Below are 16,032 nucleotides of genomic sequence, written 5' to 3' on the forward strand. Positions count from 1 at the left end.
TTGAGTACCTTCCATCTTTTTGAGATTTGGAAAGAGGTGAAAGATGCCAAATCAGGCGAATAAGGTGGGTTGGGACCAATCTGAAGGCCGCAATTGTGAATTGCTGCCATTGGGATGACTGACTTGTGGCTAGAGACATTGTCTTAAACACACTCGTTGCCAGTTTCCCACGACGTTTCTGCCAAATATTACCACACAACTGTCGTAGAAGACCTGCATAGTACTCCCCAGTCACTGTTCATCCCTTTGAAAGATCCTCTTCGTCTCATGTAGAAGGCCAATGCCCTTCTCCATCATCTGCATATCAAAATGCAGATGAGGGGCACATTTACATATCAATATGTAAATAGCTTAATTTGTGATCAAATTAATTGCTTAAATATTAGCATACTTATTGAATATTATCTAGGTATTATGAGTAAATTGTGTAAAACACCGAGCGTAGTACGGAAATATTAATACAATATTGTATTATATTGTATTTATTCATTCATGTTTATTTCCTTTATAGGCTAATTATATTGTATTTTACCGCTTGCATCTAATTACTGGGTCATTGCTTAATGTATAGCATACATGGGGATGAAGGGAGAATGACATAAAATACTCTACGATGGATAAATTAATGGAAGAAATAAGCATATTCTATAGGAATCATGCATTGAGTTTTAGAACCATGGAAGACGGAGCTAGCGCTGACAGAGAATTTTTTTTTCTGTGTCTCTCACGACTTCTTGTCGCCTAGACTTCTATATGTGAGGTCCTCACGACTCACTACTTCAAGAAATCACTAGATGAGGAACTAAATAAGACTCATTATACACAGGAAGGATCCTACGCCCTTCCTTAGTGAAGAGACACTGATTTGGAAACAGTGGGTATAGACGCACAACTTCTATTGTGTAAAAAGTTGTAAAAATTTTAGCGTCAACATGTGAGTTTTTGGATTTCTATAGGTGTGATTTTGGATAGCAGCGAGCTCAAGCGTCACTTCCACCCCCCCCCTTCTCCCAGAGCCGGTACCGTCAGCGAGCGGACCTATTATTTTTACCCAAGATGCAACACCAGTTTGAAATGTTTTCATTAATTTGACTCAATTTTCTATGTAAAATATTAATATTAACGTATTAAGCTCAAATCGTTCTTGGAAATACCGTACAAAATTCCTGATTAATTTTATCAACGTGTATCCCATCCGCACAAGACATTTGGATCTTGTAATTGTCTAAATTAAATATTAACAAAGATGTTTCCTCACTCCCACTCCATACAAACATGGATGCTATTGGTAGCAGACAACTTGAAAGGCAACCGCAGGAAATTGGGCTTACTGCTGCTTCTGAGAGAGATGACAGTTTAAGTATAGCATAACATTGTATTGTATAAATATTTTTCTTTAATTCTATGTATCATAACATGTATTTCTCATATTCATAAGTGTGTTATAAGTGAAGAAAATTATATTGTGTTAAAAACTCTCATAGACTTCTGCTGGGAGCAGAAGGTTCCAAGTTCACCGTCATTCAGGAAGAGCAGCACTTGTCAAAGGGGTGCGGGGTGAATTGGCAACGAAAGGCCGCTGAACTAGTGGTATTTGCAGAGAGGACCACCCGGAAGATTGCCGGAAGCACCAAAACCTTTTGTTAAAGACTCAAAAGGGAGCGAGTTTCTTCCTTTCTTGGTTTTTGTGCGATAGATATACTCGTTTCTGTGGTGAACAGGGGAGTTGATTCTAGTGTCTGGAAGAATAACACGCAAACATTTTTGTCGTAAGGAAGTCGTCTTGACTTCTCTTACCATCGGTTAGATATAACCCAGGAAGACGTGTGGACATGTTTGGTCCCCGTGGAGATTCCTGTGAAATACCGGACTACTCGAGTGTGTAGTGGACTTTACTTTTACATATCATCTTTGAGTGTACTTTAAGAATGTGTTAAACCGTACACATATCTACAGTGTTTGGAACTAAGTTGTACAGATTAACCACGATTAATTATGGAAAGTAAAAATTGAAATCATTTATTTTTTTTTTAACACAGAGTACTAACAGTCACTTATGTGAGAAGAAATGAGTTGACATTGTTTTTTTTTAACACCCCACAGTTAGTTTGGGAAGCATGTACACTTCCGGTATAGCAGAGAAAAGAAAAATGGAATATCTCTATTTGAGATATTGAAACATGCCTGTAACGTCCTTAACACAGTGCCTTCCTTGGACTTTTGAACAAGGTTTTCAAGCATTTGTACTTGCTTGCTTTCATGGACATACCCATGTCCACATCGAGAAACTTCATTATCCAGCATTAAACATTGTGCAGAACATTTACCTTATCCACAGTGAAATGGAAATGTGGAAGGACTTGGTGACGATCAACTAGAACTGTGTGCGTGCTCATTTTGTCAACTACAGGAACTGTGCAACGAAATAATCAAGATATTTGATCAGTTAAATTTATACATTGTTTATTAACGTTTTTAATCTAAATATGAAATTTTGGTGTGATAGTAGTATCTCCTCTCTAAGACTGTGAGAGACCATGAACTCGTCAAAATGAGGAGATAAGTAAAGTTGTAAAATATAGATATTTTTTTTTTGTTAAAGGTCAACCAGACCTCAATTATCAATTTTTTCGTCCTCCCCTTTTTGTTTAATTTCTTACCTAGTGAAGGAGTGTTGAATATAAGTATATATATATAATATGGTGTATTGTGTTTAGTAGTGCACTAAAAAAGGAAGTTAACATCTCAGTGTATTGGAGTGTGAATATACCTAAACAGCACTCATCTTAATGTTCCAGTATGATGAAAATAAACTACCATCTCTAACCAGAATTTGTGTTGAACTCAATTTGCCGCAGGGTGAGTACCTGAAACTAATGAAGATGTTTGTTTTTCAGGGGTGTGATACAAGGAGGCATTGTCCCTTTTGTGTGTATGTCTGACCGTCTCTCTGAATGGGGCCCAGAGAGAGTATTAATGCCCAGAGAACCATTTCAACAGTCATGAGTATAGTGAGTTCAAATACAGGCTGATACCTGTTATTTTAAAGTACCGATTTAGATTTTTTCCCCTCTTTTTTGGTTTTTCAGAAACAACTCACTATAGCAGCATCTTGACCATGACTGTTGCACAGACAACCCTGAGATCTGTTGTTCTCATTAACTACATTAACTAACATTTGTTTATGCTCTACCGACTTAATGGTGCAGTGGCGGCTCTTGCAGGAGAGTACCCACATCTCCAAGAGGGAATAAATAATGCAGATGTTTACAATCTGCATTTTATGCAAATTTCTCGGTAAATTATGAATATTCCCAGTCACTCCACCTTATTGTTTTAATTTATTTATGTTGGGGTTCCTTGGTAACCTTGGTTTCGGCTTTGGCTACCTGCACCTCACACTCACCATCACTTTTCCAGCTGAGGGCACTGACTTGGCCTTCTTCAGAGGGGAGGATGAGGGATGTCCACTGCTTGGAACTTTGTTTGGACTCTGGATGGTACTAGTAGACCCAGGTCTCACCTACTGTTATGAATCAAGTGCGAAAGGCGTTTGGATTTGTCCAGAAGACATGAAAATTGACCCTTGAAATGTTGCGTCTGGTGAGCTTTTGATCAAGTGTTAAAAGTTTTGTCACCAATCTCGCGGAAAATTTACTCATTCCCAGATACTGGGTAATAATTAATTAAAATAAATAGAATATGGTATGGCAGTTGATTCACACCAACCCGTATCCCACACTGTCTCATTAAAGCATGAGAGGTAGGTTCTAATCTCTTCTGTATAGAAGTAAGTAAAAGAACCCTAATTCACCTCAAGATGCTCGGTACAATATTTATTTCTACTATGTATACAATGAGATTAATTGTACAATATAATTTACAATAGAATTTACGTCAGGAGAAATTCTATTGTAAGGCTCAGAATGTCTTTTGTAGCTGAGTTTAACTAGAGGTAATCAAACTTAACAGGAGAAAGTAGAGACCTTCCATCCAAAGTCCGTCGTTACGTCCTTTGCACAGGGCTCACTCCAATTCACTCTCGACGTCTAGGCTGTATCCGACCTCCTCCTCTTTTTTTCCGTCCCCTTATATTCCCAAATTTATCAGTCTTCTTTTGACATTAAAGACTTGATGACTTTTTTTTTTTTTTTTTTTTTTTTACAAAAAAAGTCTCATTACCTTTCTATCTCAGGACAACAACTTATCATCTCCATTTTTTCCTCCTCTTTTTTTTCTCATTAAATGTTTTTAACACTGATAATTCGGTCAACACTTGCGGTAGATAAATGCACTGTCTCAGGAATATGCGTAATGGTCATTCGCCGATCATTCATGAAGATTTCATGCACTTTGTCAATGCTTTCCTGAGTTGGTGCTTCCAAAGGCCTTCCTGATCGAGTGTAATCTTCAATGGAGGTTCTTCCCCTCCCAAATTCGGCTGCCTAGCTCTTCACTGTGTCATATGAAAGGACACTATCATTTAAAGTAGCAACCATGTTGATGTGCATCTCTTATGGCTATATATATATTTTAAAGATATTCAATAACAACTCTCGCCTTCAATTTCTCCATTTGGACACACTTTGCTCACTCTTCTGTCTTTCAGGATCTGTAACAACAAAATAAATTCGATATTAATACCAAATTCGGTATAACATCTAAGAAGTTTAATAAATAGCCCTACATATATTACCTGTCCTGTTCTAATATTTGTTCGTTAGGCTTAGAATTTATGTAACAACTCTCGTGTGTATATATATATATATCGGATGTTGCAAAATAAGTGCTACAACTCTTGGGAGGTGACTCCTGCCATTGAGACAAGAAAAAAGTTCTCTTGAACTTTCAGCTATCGGACATAGTTTCAGATCTACAAGGTGCCGAAAGCGTGGGAAAATGACTTTCGGATGCCAATAGTTCGGAAACTATCCAACGTAAAGAGGGCGGATAAAAAATTTACTGAAGAAGTCATACCTGCTGTATTGAATTTTGCATGTTTCACGATACTACCATTAACGCGCAAGGCATTCCCCAAAGGAACTTAGGGAGTCCCGGATAATCTGCCAAATGAAAATTGGTCTAAATGGATATGAATTGATGAGGTTTCTATCAGGTAACAATAATTCGTTTGTATTAAGTCGATATCTGGAACAAATACAAAATGGCGGACACCTTCATGGCCGTTGTGTGTGGTTGCATAATCGCCAGGTACAGATGCTGGCCAACAGTGACGTTCTGAGTATTAAGTGTAGCGAATTTGTACTCAAATGCTCTAGAAAGACATCTGGAGTGTCGGCAGAGCACAACAGATAAAGCAGGTCGATTCACATATGTGGAAACACTTAACGAAAAATACCCAGAAATGCACTCAGTAAACGTGAGTTCAAAGCGTCGGAAATGTAAGGATTAGCTTCAAGAACATGAGAGAAATTGCCAATTCACCATTAAGATTCCCTCAAACCGATGCAATATTATGCGCAAGGTTGCATACCAATAAGAAGTGAAATGAAATCTTTAAGTTTTACGTCCCACTATTATGCCGGTTAGGCTAAAGGAGACAGTGATGATGAGAAATGAATGAAATGGTGGAATGAAGAAAGTGGGAGGAAACGGGAGAACCCCGGGAAGACCCACGAGCACGGTGTTTGTCCACCACAAAGTTCACACGGCGCGAACTGGGATCGAACCAAGGACCCCAAGCCCCGGAGGTGAACGCTTTACCACTGAGCCACCGCGCCCCCATTGCATACCAATAAGGATGCAACAACTGAGGCTAAGTTGAAATTGTGCAAGGGGATTCACTAACAAACTGAATAAACTAAATGAATATCACTAGTGGGATCACATGATCGCTATTGAAATGTCGCTGATATGTGTGTGTTGATATCAACATGTAGCTAATGAACAAATGTCAACATATCCCACTACCGTCCCACGTACAAAAAATAGGAAAATAATTATTCGGGTCTGGACGTGGGCTCCCAGTAAGATTGGAAACTGCGACCACGCGAGTGAAAGCGAGCGCTCTAGCCCTAAGGCTTTGAATGAGCCTCACTTTCTATGTATTGATTACTATGAGAAGTACCCACTTTATTTGGCAAGCGCTCTTGTACAGCCTTCCGACATGGTTGTGTGTTTCATTTTGTTATTCCTACTGCACAGTTGTAAACAATTAGAGCTTTAAGACCTTTCTCTCTATTTCTCATGTTTTATTTCCCATATGTATGGTATTCCAGCAGTAGTTACACATGTGCCAAATTGGTTCATTTTCGTCTTTGTCTTGGCATGTGCACTGCTGTGTAAGATACGAATTTCTGGAGGTATTTCCCTATATTTCGAGCACGTCATATGTCTCAGAAGATGTGGGACATGATACATGTTTGTTATTTTTACGCTCTATCAGAATTTGAACTATGGATTAAGAGACTTCTTTTCATATTTGTCGACTATGGGACAATGTCCAAAACAAAGAGGGACATTCATACAATCGTGTTCTAGTTGCGTTCTACCAAAAAGTGCACCAGATGTAATAGCAGAATGTACAACGTTATTTTCCTAGTTTTTACACGTTGGACCGAGTCCCAGCAGTAGTCGGACATGTTGACATTTGTCCATTAGCTACATGTTGATATCAATTCACACATTCGCCACATTTCAATATCGAACATGTGATCCTACTAGTGACATTCCTTTAGTTTACCCAGTTTCTTTGTGAGTCCTCTTGCACAATTTCAACTTGGCTAGGGATGCACACGAGACGAGTCGAGACAGGATTTTCCTGACAAAATTCGAGTCGAGACACGGATCTTCCAATAGAGAAATATACATTTTTCGAGTCGAGACATCACTTTTACAGCACATTTTCGAGACGAGACAGCCACAAATCTTGTCTCGTGCGCACCCCTAAACTTGCCCTCAGTTGTTGCATCCTTATCGATATCCAACCGTGCAGATCATATTGCATCGGATTAATGGAATATTATTGGTGAATTGGCAGTGGCTTTCATGTTCTTGATGCTGTTCCTTACATTTCCGACACTTTGAACTCACGTTTACTTAGTATGAGGTGCATTTCTGGACATTTTTCGTTAAGTGTTTCCACACATGTGAATCGACATGCTTTATCTGTTGTGCTCTACCGACACTCCAGATGTCTTTCTAGAGCATTTGAGTACAAATTCGCTACACTTAATACTCAGAACGTCACTGTTGGCCAGCATCTGTACCTGGCGATTATGCAACCACACACAACGGCCATGAAGGTGTCCGCCATTTTGTATTTGTTCCAGATATCGACTTAATACAAACGAATTATTGTTACCTGATAGAAACCTCGTCAATTCATATCCATTTAGACCAATTTTCATTTGGCAGATTATCCGGGACTCCCTAAGTTCCTTTGGGGAATGCCTTGCGCGTTAATGGTAGTATCGTGAAACATGCAAAATTCAATACAGCAGGTATGACTTCTTCAGTAAATTTTTTATCCGCCCTCTTTACGTTGGATAGTTTCCGAACTATTGGCGTCCGAAAGTCATTTTCCCACGCTTTCGGTACCTTGTAGATCCGAAACTATGTCCGATAGCCGAAAATTCAAGAGAACTTTTTTTCTTGTCTCAATGGCAGGAGTCACCTCCCAAGAGTTGTAACACTTATTTTGGAACACCCGATATATAAACATATATATATATATATATATATATATATATATATATATATATATATATATATATATATATATATATATAAACTGTTTCATAATTCGTGTAATTTTCTACAGCACTAGGAGAAAATGAAGTTTACACACTATTAATGTAAAATTTGGCACATTATTGAGAAATATCTGAATTTTTCGAATTTCTAAAGAAAAAAAAGAGAAAATTGCCGTTAGCCCCATTTTAGGGGTGTAAACATGAAAGTTCATTTTCCGTATGGGAGATTTAATGTTAAATTTTGGAAGAAGGTTCCTCCAATAATTATTCGTAAAGATTTTGGGGCAAATGAGTTGTATTTGTTACAAAATGCAAAAACACTCATTCACAAAGCTAGTAAAGCCGTCTCAAACATTATTTGGGAAAGGCCCTCTTTTAGAGGCAAAGGGGCCTAAAAAGGTGGTGGGTGATGTGGTAGCGTCAGATTAATCACAAATGTCACAGAATTAATGCTCCAATGCTCCTTACATGTAAGAGTGACTTATATGGGGCTACAGCCCCTTTCAAAGATAAAAAAATATCACCATAAATTTCCTTAGTAGGAGCATACTAGAAGAAGGTATTTTTTGTTAATTAATGTGAAATTTGCTCAGTGGTAGAGTGAGGGTGGCTCAGTGGTAGAGTGTTCACCTCTGGTGCTAGGGGTCCCGGGTTCGAGCCCAGCCCCGCCAAGTGAACTTTGTGGTGGACAAACACCGTGTGCGTGGGTTTTCTCGGGGTTCTCCCGTTTCCTCCCACTTTCTTCATCCCACCATTTCATTCATTATTCATCATCACCGTCTCCTTTAGCCTAACCGGCATAACCGTGGGACGTAAAACTCACAGATTTCATTTCATTTCATTTTCTAAAAACTGAATTGTGATGTTGGCCGTGTGTACGGACGCGTTGTCATGATGAAGCACGATCCACGCAATCCAGTTCTTGGACGCCATTCCCGAAGCTTCTGGAACACTTTTGTTACGCAAACAGTGGCGTACCATTGAGCAGTAACAGTCCTTTTGTTCTTCAAGTGGAACAGTTGCAACATGGCCAGATTTGGAGAAGAAAGTTGCGACCATCTTCTTCCCCACACTTCGCGGTCGCTTCACTTTCGTGGGTGGATTTTCGTCTGGAAAGATCCAAACTGTAGACTGGCGTTTATTTTCAGGGTCAAATTGATAGCTCCAAGTCTCATCACCAGTAACAATGTCAGAGACGCGTCGAGAATTGCCTCCATCAAATCTTGCAAGCATTTCTTCACACCATTCCACACACATGCGCTTATGCTGTTCAGTCAAAGTGTGAGGCACCCAACGAGATGAAACCTTCTGATGTTCACTGTAGATTCAATGTCCTTGAAAGTTGTTCGAGGATTTTCTCGAATCATTTGTTCGACAGCGGCAATGTGTTCATCTGACACGGCTGTTGCCGGATGTCCAGCTCTCTCTTCATCTTTAAGCGATGTCCGGCCTCTTCTGAATTCACCAAACCACCGAAAAATTGTAGCACGGGAAGAAGCAAGGTCCCCAAATGCTCCCTGCAAACGGTCAAGTCTTTGTATCTCGTTCAAACCACTTTTGAAATCGTAAAGGATCATTGCCCGAAAATGTTCCCTTTCCAGCTCCATTCTAGACAGCCGAATACTGCTCACATCAACAAACAAGTGAAGGCGATACGGCCACGCCGATAAGCGAGGCGAGTTGAAACTTGCTTCGCCTCTTCGCTCTGGATACCACTACCGAACGCAATTGTTGGAATTCAAATACTGTGCCACAACAATGCGTATCTCAAAACTTTCGTAGTGACCCTCGTAGAAGATCTGCCCATATCACAAAATCGTGAAACCATACGTCACAGCCATACGTACCCTATGATTGGTGATTTTCTTACCTGTGGAAGGTTATTTCGAGTAAATTCTTGTCATTCCTATTTGTACACCCATGGGTGCAGCATATAACAATTGTATAATATAAATCTGAAGCGACGACTTAAATAAAAATAAACGACAGACACTACATGTCTACATGTAAAGATCGCAATGTTTTGGCGGTCATTCAGTTACCTAATAGGATGAAGATACATATGCGCAGATCCTCTATTTATAACGTCCTTGGGTATCGCGAGGTACCGTTCAAGGGAACAAGTGAAATACTGAATACACAAATATTCCTTTACAAGGCGTCACGGACAGGGAGCCAACCAGAACACTAAACGCAAACTGGGGCTACCTGTTATTTTATATATCTTGATAAGAAGATAATAAAAATATGAAACACTAAATTTGATAAATTCATGTGATCACGTTCCAAAAATTGTGTAATATTTGTACAGGAGACCCAGACAACATACACTTTATATACATAATTTACAACTATATTTTAAAAAGAACTTTAGGAATATTGTTTCAGTTTTATTGCCATCAGTATGTGATGAAATATTTTCGTTAATTACCAATAATATTTGCTAAACATTCACGAAATTATGTTAAAAGTCAATTATATTCAATTTTTAAATGATTATATGTACTACGCAAATTATACCATACTTGTCGGCAAATAATAATTGTTTTGATGTTTTCACATAGTTGGTTAAGTCATTAATAAAGAGTATAAAAAGTAAGAGTTCTAAATTAATTCTCCTATGTATAATATTTATTATCTTCTAAAATAGGGACACAATAGTATTTTCATGATACATTGCAATTCAAGTATTTATTCGATTTCGGTCGTTGGTAAAGCAAGTGAGAAGTCACTCGACCATTCATTTTCAGCACAAGACGTAGACCTACTGTTTAATGTTGAATATGAATCACATATGTTCCTATCGGAGATCGAACCCTGGTATCCCAAGCGGAAGACATGTTTGCTAACCATATATCCACGAGAAAGCGCCAAAAACATGTGTGAAATTCCGTAAGTCTAGCGAGGATTGAATTTGCTGTACCTCTGAGAGTATTCTCTGCTTTCAACCGACCCTACATGACTTATAATTGGCTATTCTCTATTTATTGGTATTTTATATATTACAAGTGTAAGTGCGGTAACACACGACACGGCCTATCGTACGATATTAATAAATAGAACAAAAAATACGAACTCGGAGTGGGACCACGGAGGCTAATGTTAGAGCGTTCATCTCTTGTGCATGGGATCCCTCGCTCAATCCCAGCTCGAGCCAACTGAGCTTTGTGGTGGACAAACAATGTGTGCGTGGGTTTTCTCGGGCTACTCCAGTTTCCTCCCACCATTTCATTCGTTACTCATCATCACCGTCTCCTTTAGCCTAGCCGGCATAACCGTAGGACGCAAAACTTAAAGATTTCATTGCACGAAGTCGGATTGGCGAGAATGCCACATATTTTACGCCCGGCAAGTTGCCGTTCCGGTATCATACATCGTTTCACATTGTTTAATGAAAACCAATACGCGGGAAAGAAAACTGCTTGGGGAACATGGGGTTATGTGCGGCACATGAGGAAAGTACTATCCTCACGGAACAGAAAAGGAACACACAGTTAGGACTATTTGCTTTTCCATCGACAGTAACGACATCTTGCGGCCCACACCGTTCTTTTATAAATTAATCTATAGTGTATTTCTGTATGACAATAATTTATCGTTAGAAGTTTGTTTCAGTGTTTAGGTTCTTTTAAATACAACTTTCATTCCCATCATCAGGTGGACAAGTCGCAGAAGGTAACGCCTACTCTTGGGCCATGACATCAATTTAAGTGTGATGAAATGGTATTTGTAATGAATATCGTAAGTTATTTATTTATTGATTTATTGTCATTAATATATAATAATATGATGAGAGATGAGGTGATGGTAATGATGTAGTGCTGTTCGTATTACAGAAAAGCATATAACAACATTACATAACATTACATAACATTACATAACATTACATGCATAGTAGTTATATCTTAGTTAGCAACTATACGTGACAACACTAACTGCAAATAAATACCAGTTGATTCTGTAAATCTTGTATTTTATTCGTATGTATAAATGTATACAAGTTGATATGAACATCTATAATCCACTGAATATAATGTAAAAACTCTCAGGAGATTTAACACTACTTCCGAGCCTTAACTATAAAACACGAACCATCATCACGTGGTCCAGAAATATCCCAACATTTAATATCAGTTACATAGGCGATTACAACTACGATTCAGTGGCAAAGACCAAAATACTTTTGACCCGTTCATAAAATAATACTTAACAACTCCGAACAGCAGTAAGTACTGTCTGTTATTTTTGTTAATTGTGAGATGGATATAAAGGCATAATTAATTCTTTTTTTCTTTCAGTTTCCGGGAGGTATTTGCTTTTAATGTGGAAATCATCAGAAGTTACCTCGCTCCTAATGGATTAAGTTTTATAAAGATAATACAAAGTTTCTTTGTATTTCCCAGTGGAATGTTATGCAATAATCGTAAATAAAATATAATGATATAGGAACTCCGTATTGTTTATAATTGCAGTCACCAATCCCAGAAACCTCCTAGTACAGTAACTACATAGAATTGTAATAGAAATACGAGGGGCATACTGAAAGTTGTGAGCAACATGTTTTTACAACTGTAATCCTTATTTGTAGGTGAAACCAAGTATATCATCTCAATCTACAGACCTTTCTTTCTTTCATTCTTTCCGGACGTTGACGCTGTTTGTTGCAGCGTGCTGTAATTGAATTCCTTGTTAAAGAGGACCGATCTGTTTCTGAAATTCACTGCAGACTGCAACTTGTCTATGGAGATGTGTGCATGGGTGCCAGCAGTGTTAGGAGGTGGATGAAATATTTTAAGGATGGAAACATGAATATCGAAGATGAACCACGTAGCGGGCGCCCTCGAACTGCCTCCACGGAACACAACAAGGTAAGGATTGGTGAACTGGTTAGGGGAGATAGGCGTATCACTGTGAATGTAATCGCTGCAAAACTTGATGTTGGACATAGTGCGGTCCAAGAAATAATTCACAGCTTAGGTTATGGGAAGGTTTGTGCACGTTGGGTCCCATGTTTATTAACCGAGGACCACAAACGTCAGAGAATAACCATTGCTCAAACCCTTCTTCAAAGACTTCGACATGAAGGTGATGACTTATTGACGAGTATTGTGACTGGAGATGAAAGCTAATTCCATGATTATGAACCTGAAACAAAACGACAGAGTATTGAATGGCACCACTTGAATTCGCCACCGAAGAAAAAAGCAAAGACAGTGCAATCGGTACGGAAAGTTATGGTGGGGAGCGTCTTCTGGGATGCACAGGGTTGCATTCTGGTTGACTTTCTTGAGCCTGGACAAACCATAAATTCTGCCCGCTACATCCAGACACTTTTGAAGCTCCGTCTGCCTTGCGTGATAAATGTCCTGGAAAGATCATCCTTCAACAGGATAATGCGCGTTCGCATACTGCACGTGCCACAGTGGAGCAGATCAGGAGATTTGGGTGGAAAACACTTCCACATCCTCCCTACAGCCCCGACATGCACCTTCAGACTACCATCTTTTCGGCTTTGTAAAGAAACAGATGCAAGGTCATCGCTACGAGACACTAGAGGATATTCGGCAAGCAGTGCGTCTGTGTCTACGGGCAGCTGGAACGGAATTCTATCGTAAGGGTATTTTCAAACTTGCAAAACGATGGGGAAAATGTGTGCAAAAAACACAGACTATGTGGAAAAGTAAATGAAAGGTCTGTAGATTGAGATGATAGTTTTGGTTTCACTTACAAATAAAGACTACGGTTGTTAAAAAATGATGTTGCTCACGACTTTCAGTATGCCCCACGTAACTTTTTTCTTCTGTTTCTATATAACTTGAGTAAATTGACTTTCTGGCTATTGACCAATTTGTCTCTCGACAATGTTTCAACATTCATCTCTTGAACGTGGCTGTCAAAGAGAACTGAAATCAGAATTATGGACCTAAGTGCAATAGTGTTCTAACCAACATCTACATTTTTAAGACTATAACATAAATTAAAAAACAAATTGCAAAATAGTGCAACCTGCAAGTTGAGAGTTTCGTTGCACTAGGTACCAAATATAAGCTCTGTAAAATAATTTTCAGAAGAGAATGAACAACTTCAAGATATATTCCTCATTTTTAAATTACTGTAGGTTAGACCATTATTGAATCTAAGTCGACAATGGTTAAATATAACGGAACCAATATTCATAAATGGTTTCTGCTGAGTTCTAGCTCCGGAACTAGAACGATTTTCCGGAGAAAAACAAACAAAATTTTGGAAACGTTACCGAACGTGATTTTGTGATAATTTTCGAACTCAATATTGAAACCTATTTTCCGAGAAAGTAGGTTCAGGGCGTGCAACCGAGTGAGATTTTGTGATAAAAGTCCTTTCAAACTCAATACCGAAACCAATTTTCCCAGACAGAAATTACGAGCGCGAAGCCGAAATTGATTTCCTGAAAAAATGGGTTCTGGTTCTGGTTCTGGAACTGAAACCGATATTGAAGTCAAACCGAAAGTACAGAGAAAACAGAAGAATATGTTTTTTAACAAGGTTGCTGTTGCTCGTCATCGTTTCAAGCTTGGAACGATCTTGAGCTAGCGATATTTGCATATTATGGTGCCAAAATATATTCAGGCTCTCTTCTCGAAAAACACCGAATTATATTTGGTCTAGGAATTAATTCGTGCGGTTGGACAAGAGATGGCGCAACGAACGGAACGTCCCACAGTTCCGTGTATCCACACATGTGTTGCAAACCCCTGTCATCGCGTATCGTTCGTAGTATAGGGCAGTGGATTAAAGCGTCAACAACACCAGTTTGTAGTTAAGTGAACATGGCGCAATTTGTGCCTGATAAAGTGTTTTTGCGGGGTGTCCTGCTGCATTACTTTAACATGCAGAAAAGTGCGACTGAAAGTCATCGTATTTTGGTGGAAGTGTATGGTGACCATGCTCTAGCTGAGCGAACGTGTCAGAAGTGGTTTGCACGGTTTAGAAGTGGTGATTTCGGCTTGGCAGACCAAGAGCGAGCTGGACAGCCAAAAAAATTTCAAGGCGAAGAATTGACAGCATTGCTCGAGCAGGATTCGTTTCAAACGCAGGAACAACTTGCAGCAGCATTAGGCGTTGATCAAACAACAGTCTCTAAACGCTTGAAAGCCATGGGAATGATTCAAAAGATGTCACATTGGGTTCCACATGAATTGAAAGACAGAGACGTTGAAAGACGAAAAACCATTTGCGAATTGCTGCTTCAACGACAGAGCAGAAAGGTGTTTCTGCATCGAATTATTACGGGTGATGAGAAGTGGATCCATTACGAGAACCCTAAACGAAAAAAGGCCTGGGTGAAACCAGGTGAACCAGGTCCATCACAACCAAAACGAGATATTCACTGTGCAAAGGTTATGCTGTGCATATGGTGGGATATGAAAGGTGTGGTGTACTATGAGCTGCTGCAACCGGGTGAAACTATGAATGGAGAACGTTATCGACGACAATTAATGCGTTTGAAGCAAGCTCTGGCCAGAACACGACCAGAATGGGAGAACAGACATGATAAACTTATTGTTCAACATGATAACGCTCGCCCACATGTCGCAAAACAGGCCAAAACCTATTTAGAAAATGTCGGATGGGAAGTTTTACCCTACCCGCCGTATTCACCAGACGTTGCTCCTTCGGACTACTACTTGTTCGATTGCATGAACAACGATTTGATTGGACAGCGGTTTACTTCTTCAGAAGATATCGAAACATGGGTCTCTGACTGGATCGCTTCCAAGGATGAGGACTTCTTTCGCCACGGAATCCGTACATTGCCTGACAGATGGGCGAAAGTGGTGGCTAGCGATGGACAATATTTTTCTTAAGGTATTTATGTATTTTGTGTTTGTACTACAGCTTCAATGTGTGCGTACCAACCGCACGAATCAATTCCTAGACCAAATAGTTTTCGGTTTTGTGAACAGAACCATTATTTTGGATATACTTCGGTTCTTTTCCCGCACCACATTTAATTAAAAACGTTTATTTAGTTTCCGGGATTGGAATCCAACACATTCAGTTCCGTTACCAAAAGCACAAGGTGTGATGAGAAAGTACGTTGAATGTAGTTGCACAGTGCCATCTATCGTTGTTGTATCCATTTCAAGTAGTAAGCTCGGTAGCTTAAACCTTTGTTAGTCAATGTCGAGTTTAAACGAGTTATGACATGTTAGTTGGCTTCCAGAGGCAGAAGAGTGAGGACGTGTTGAGATTATCGAGCGCCAACATTAAGTTTTGTTCTAAGCTGCAAAAAAGTGCCAAAAAGACTCACGAAATGTCAAAATCAGTGTATGGC

General features: G+C 39.3%; 2 protein-coding genes across 4 annotated transcripts in view; both read left to right on the forward strand.

The window, feature by feature from the left end:
• The window catches only part of LOC145670215 (cytochrome c oxidase subunit 6C-like), a 62,443-nt gene extending 50,279 nt beyond the window's left edge, over nucleotides 1-12,164 (forward strand). For all 3 annotated transcript variants that reach the window (XM_081738594.1, XM_081738600.1, XM_081738608.1), the window contains one exon: nucleotides 12,014-12,164. The gene's annotated coding sequence lies outside the window, so the exon portion shown is untranslated. The remainder of the gene's footprint in view (nucleotides 1-12,013) is intronic.
• Nucleotides 12,165-12,520: 356 nt separating this feature from the next.
• On the forward strand, nucleotides 12,521-12,844 carry LOC145678947 (histone-lysine N-methyltransferase SETMAR-like). Its single transcript, XM_081749554.1, has one exon. It carries the CDS (start codon nucleotides 12,521-12,523, stop codon nucleotides 12,842-12,844), a length of 324 nt encoding a protein of 107 aa, XP_081605680.1.
• Nucleotides 12,845-16,032: the final 3,188 nt, after the last annotated feature.

This window comes from Thermobia domestica, chromosome 2, assembly GCF_964235325.1.
Source record: "Thermobia domestica chromosome 2, izTheDome1.hap1.1, whole genome shotgun sequence".
Classification (NCBI taxonomy): domain Eukaryota; kingdom Metazoa; phylum Arthropoda; class Insecta; order Zygentoma; family Lepismatidae; genus Thermobia; species Thermobia domestica.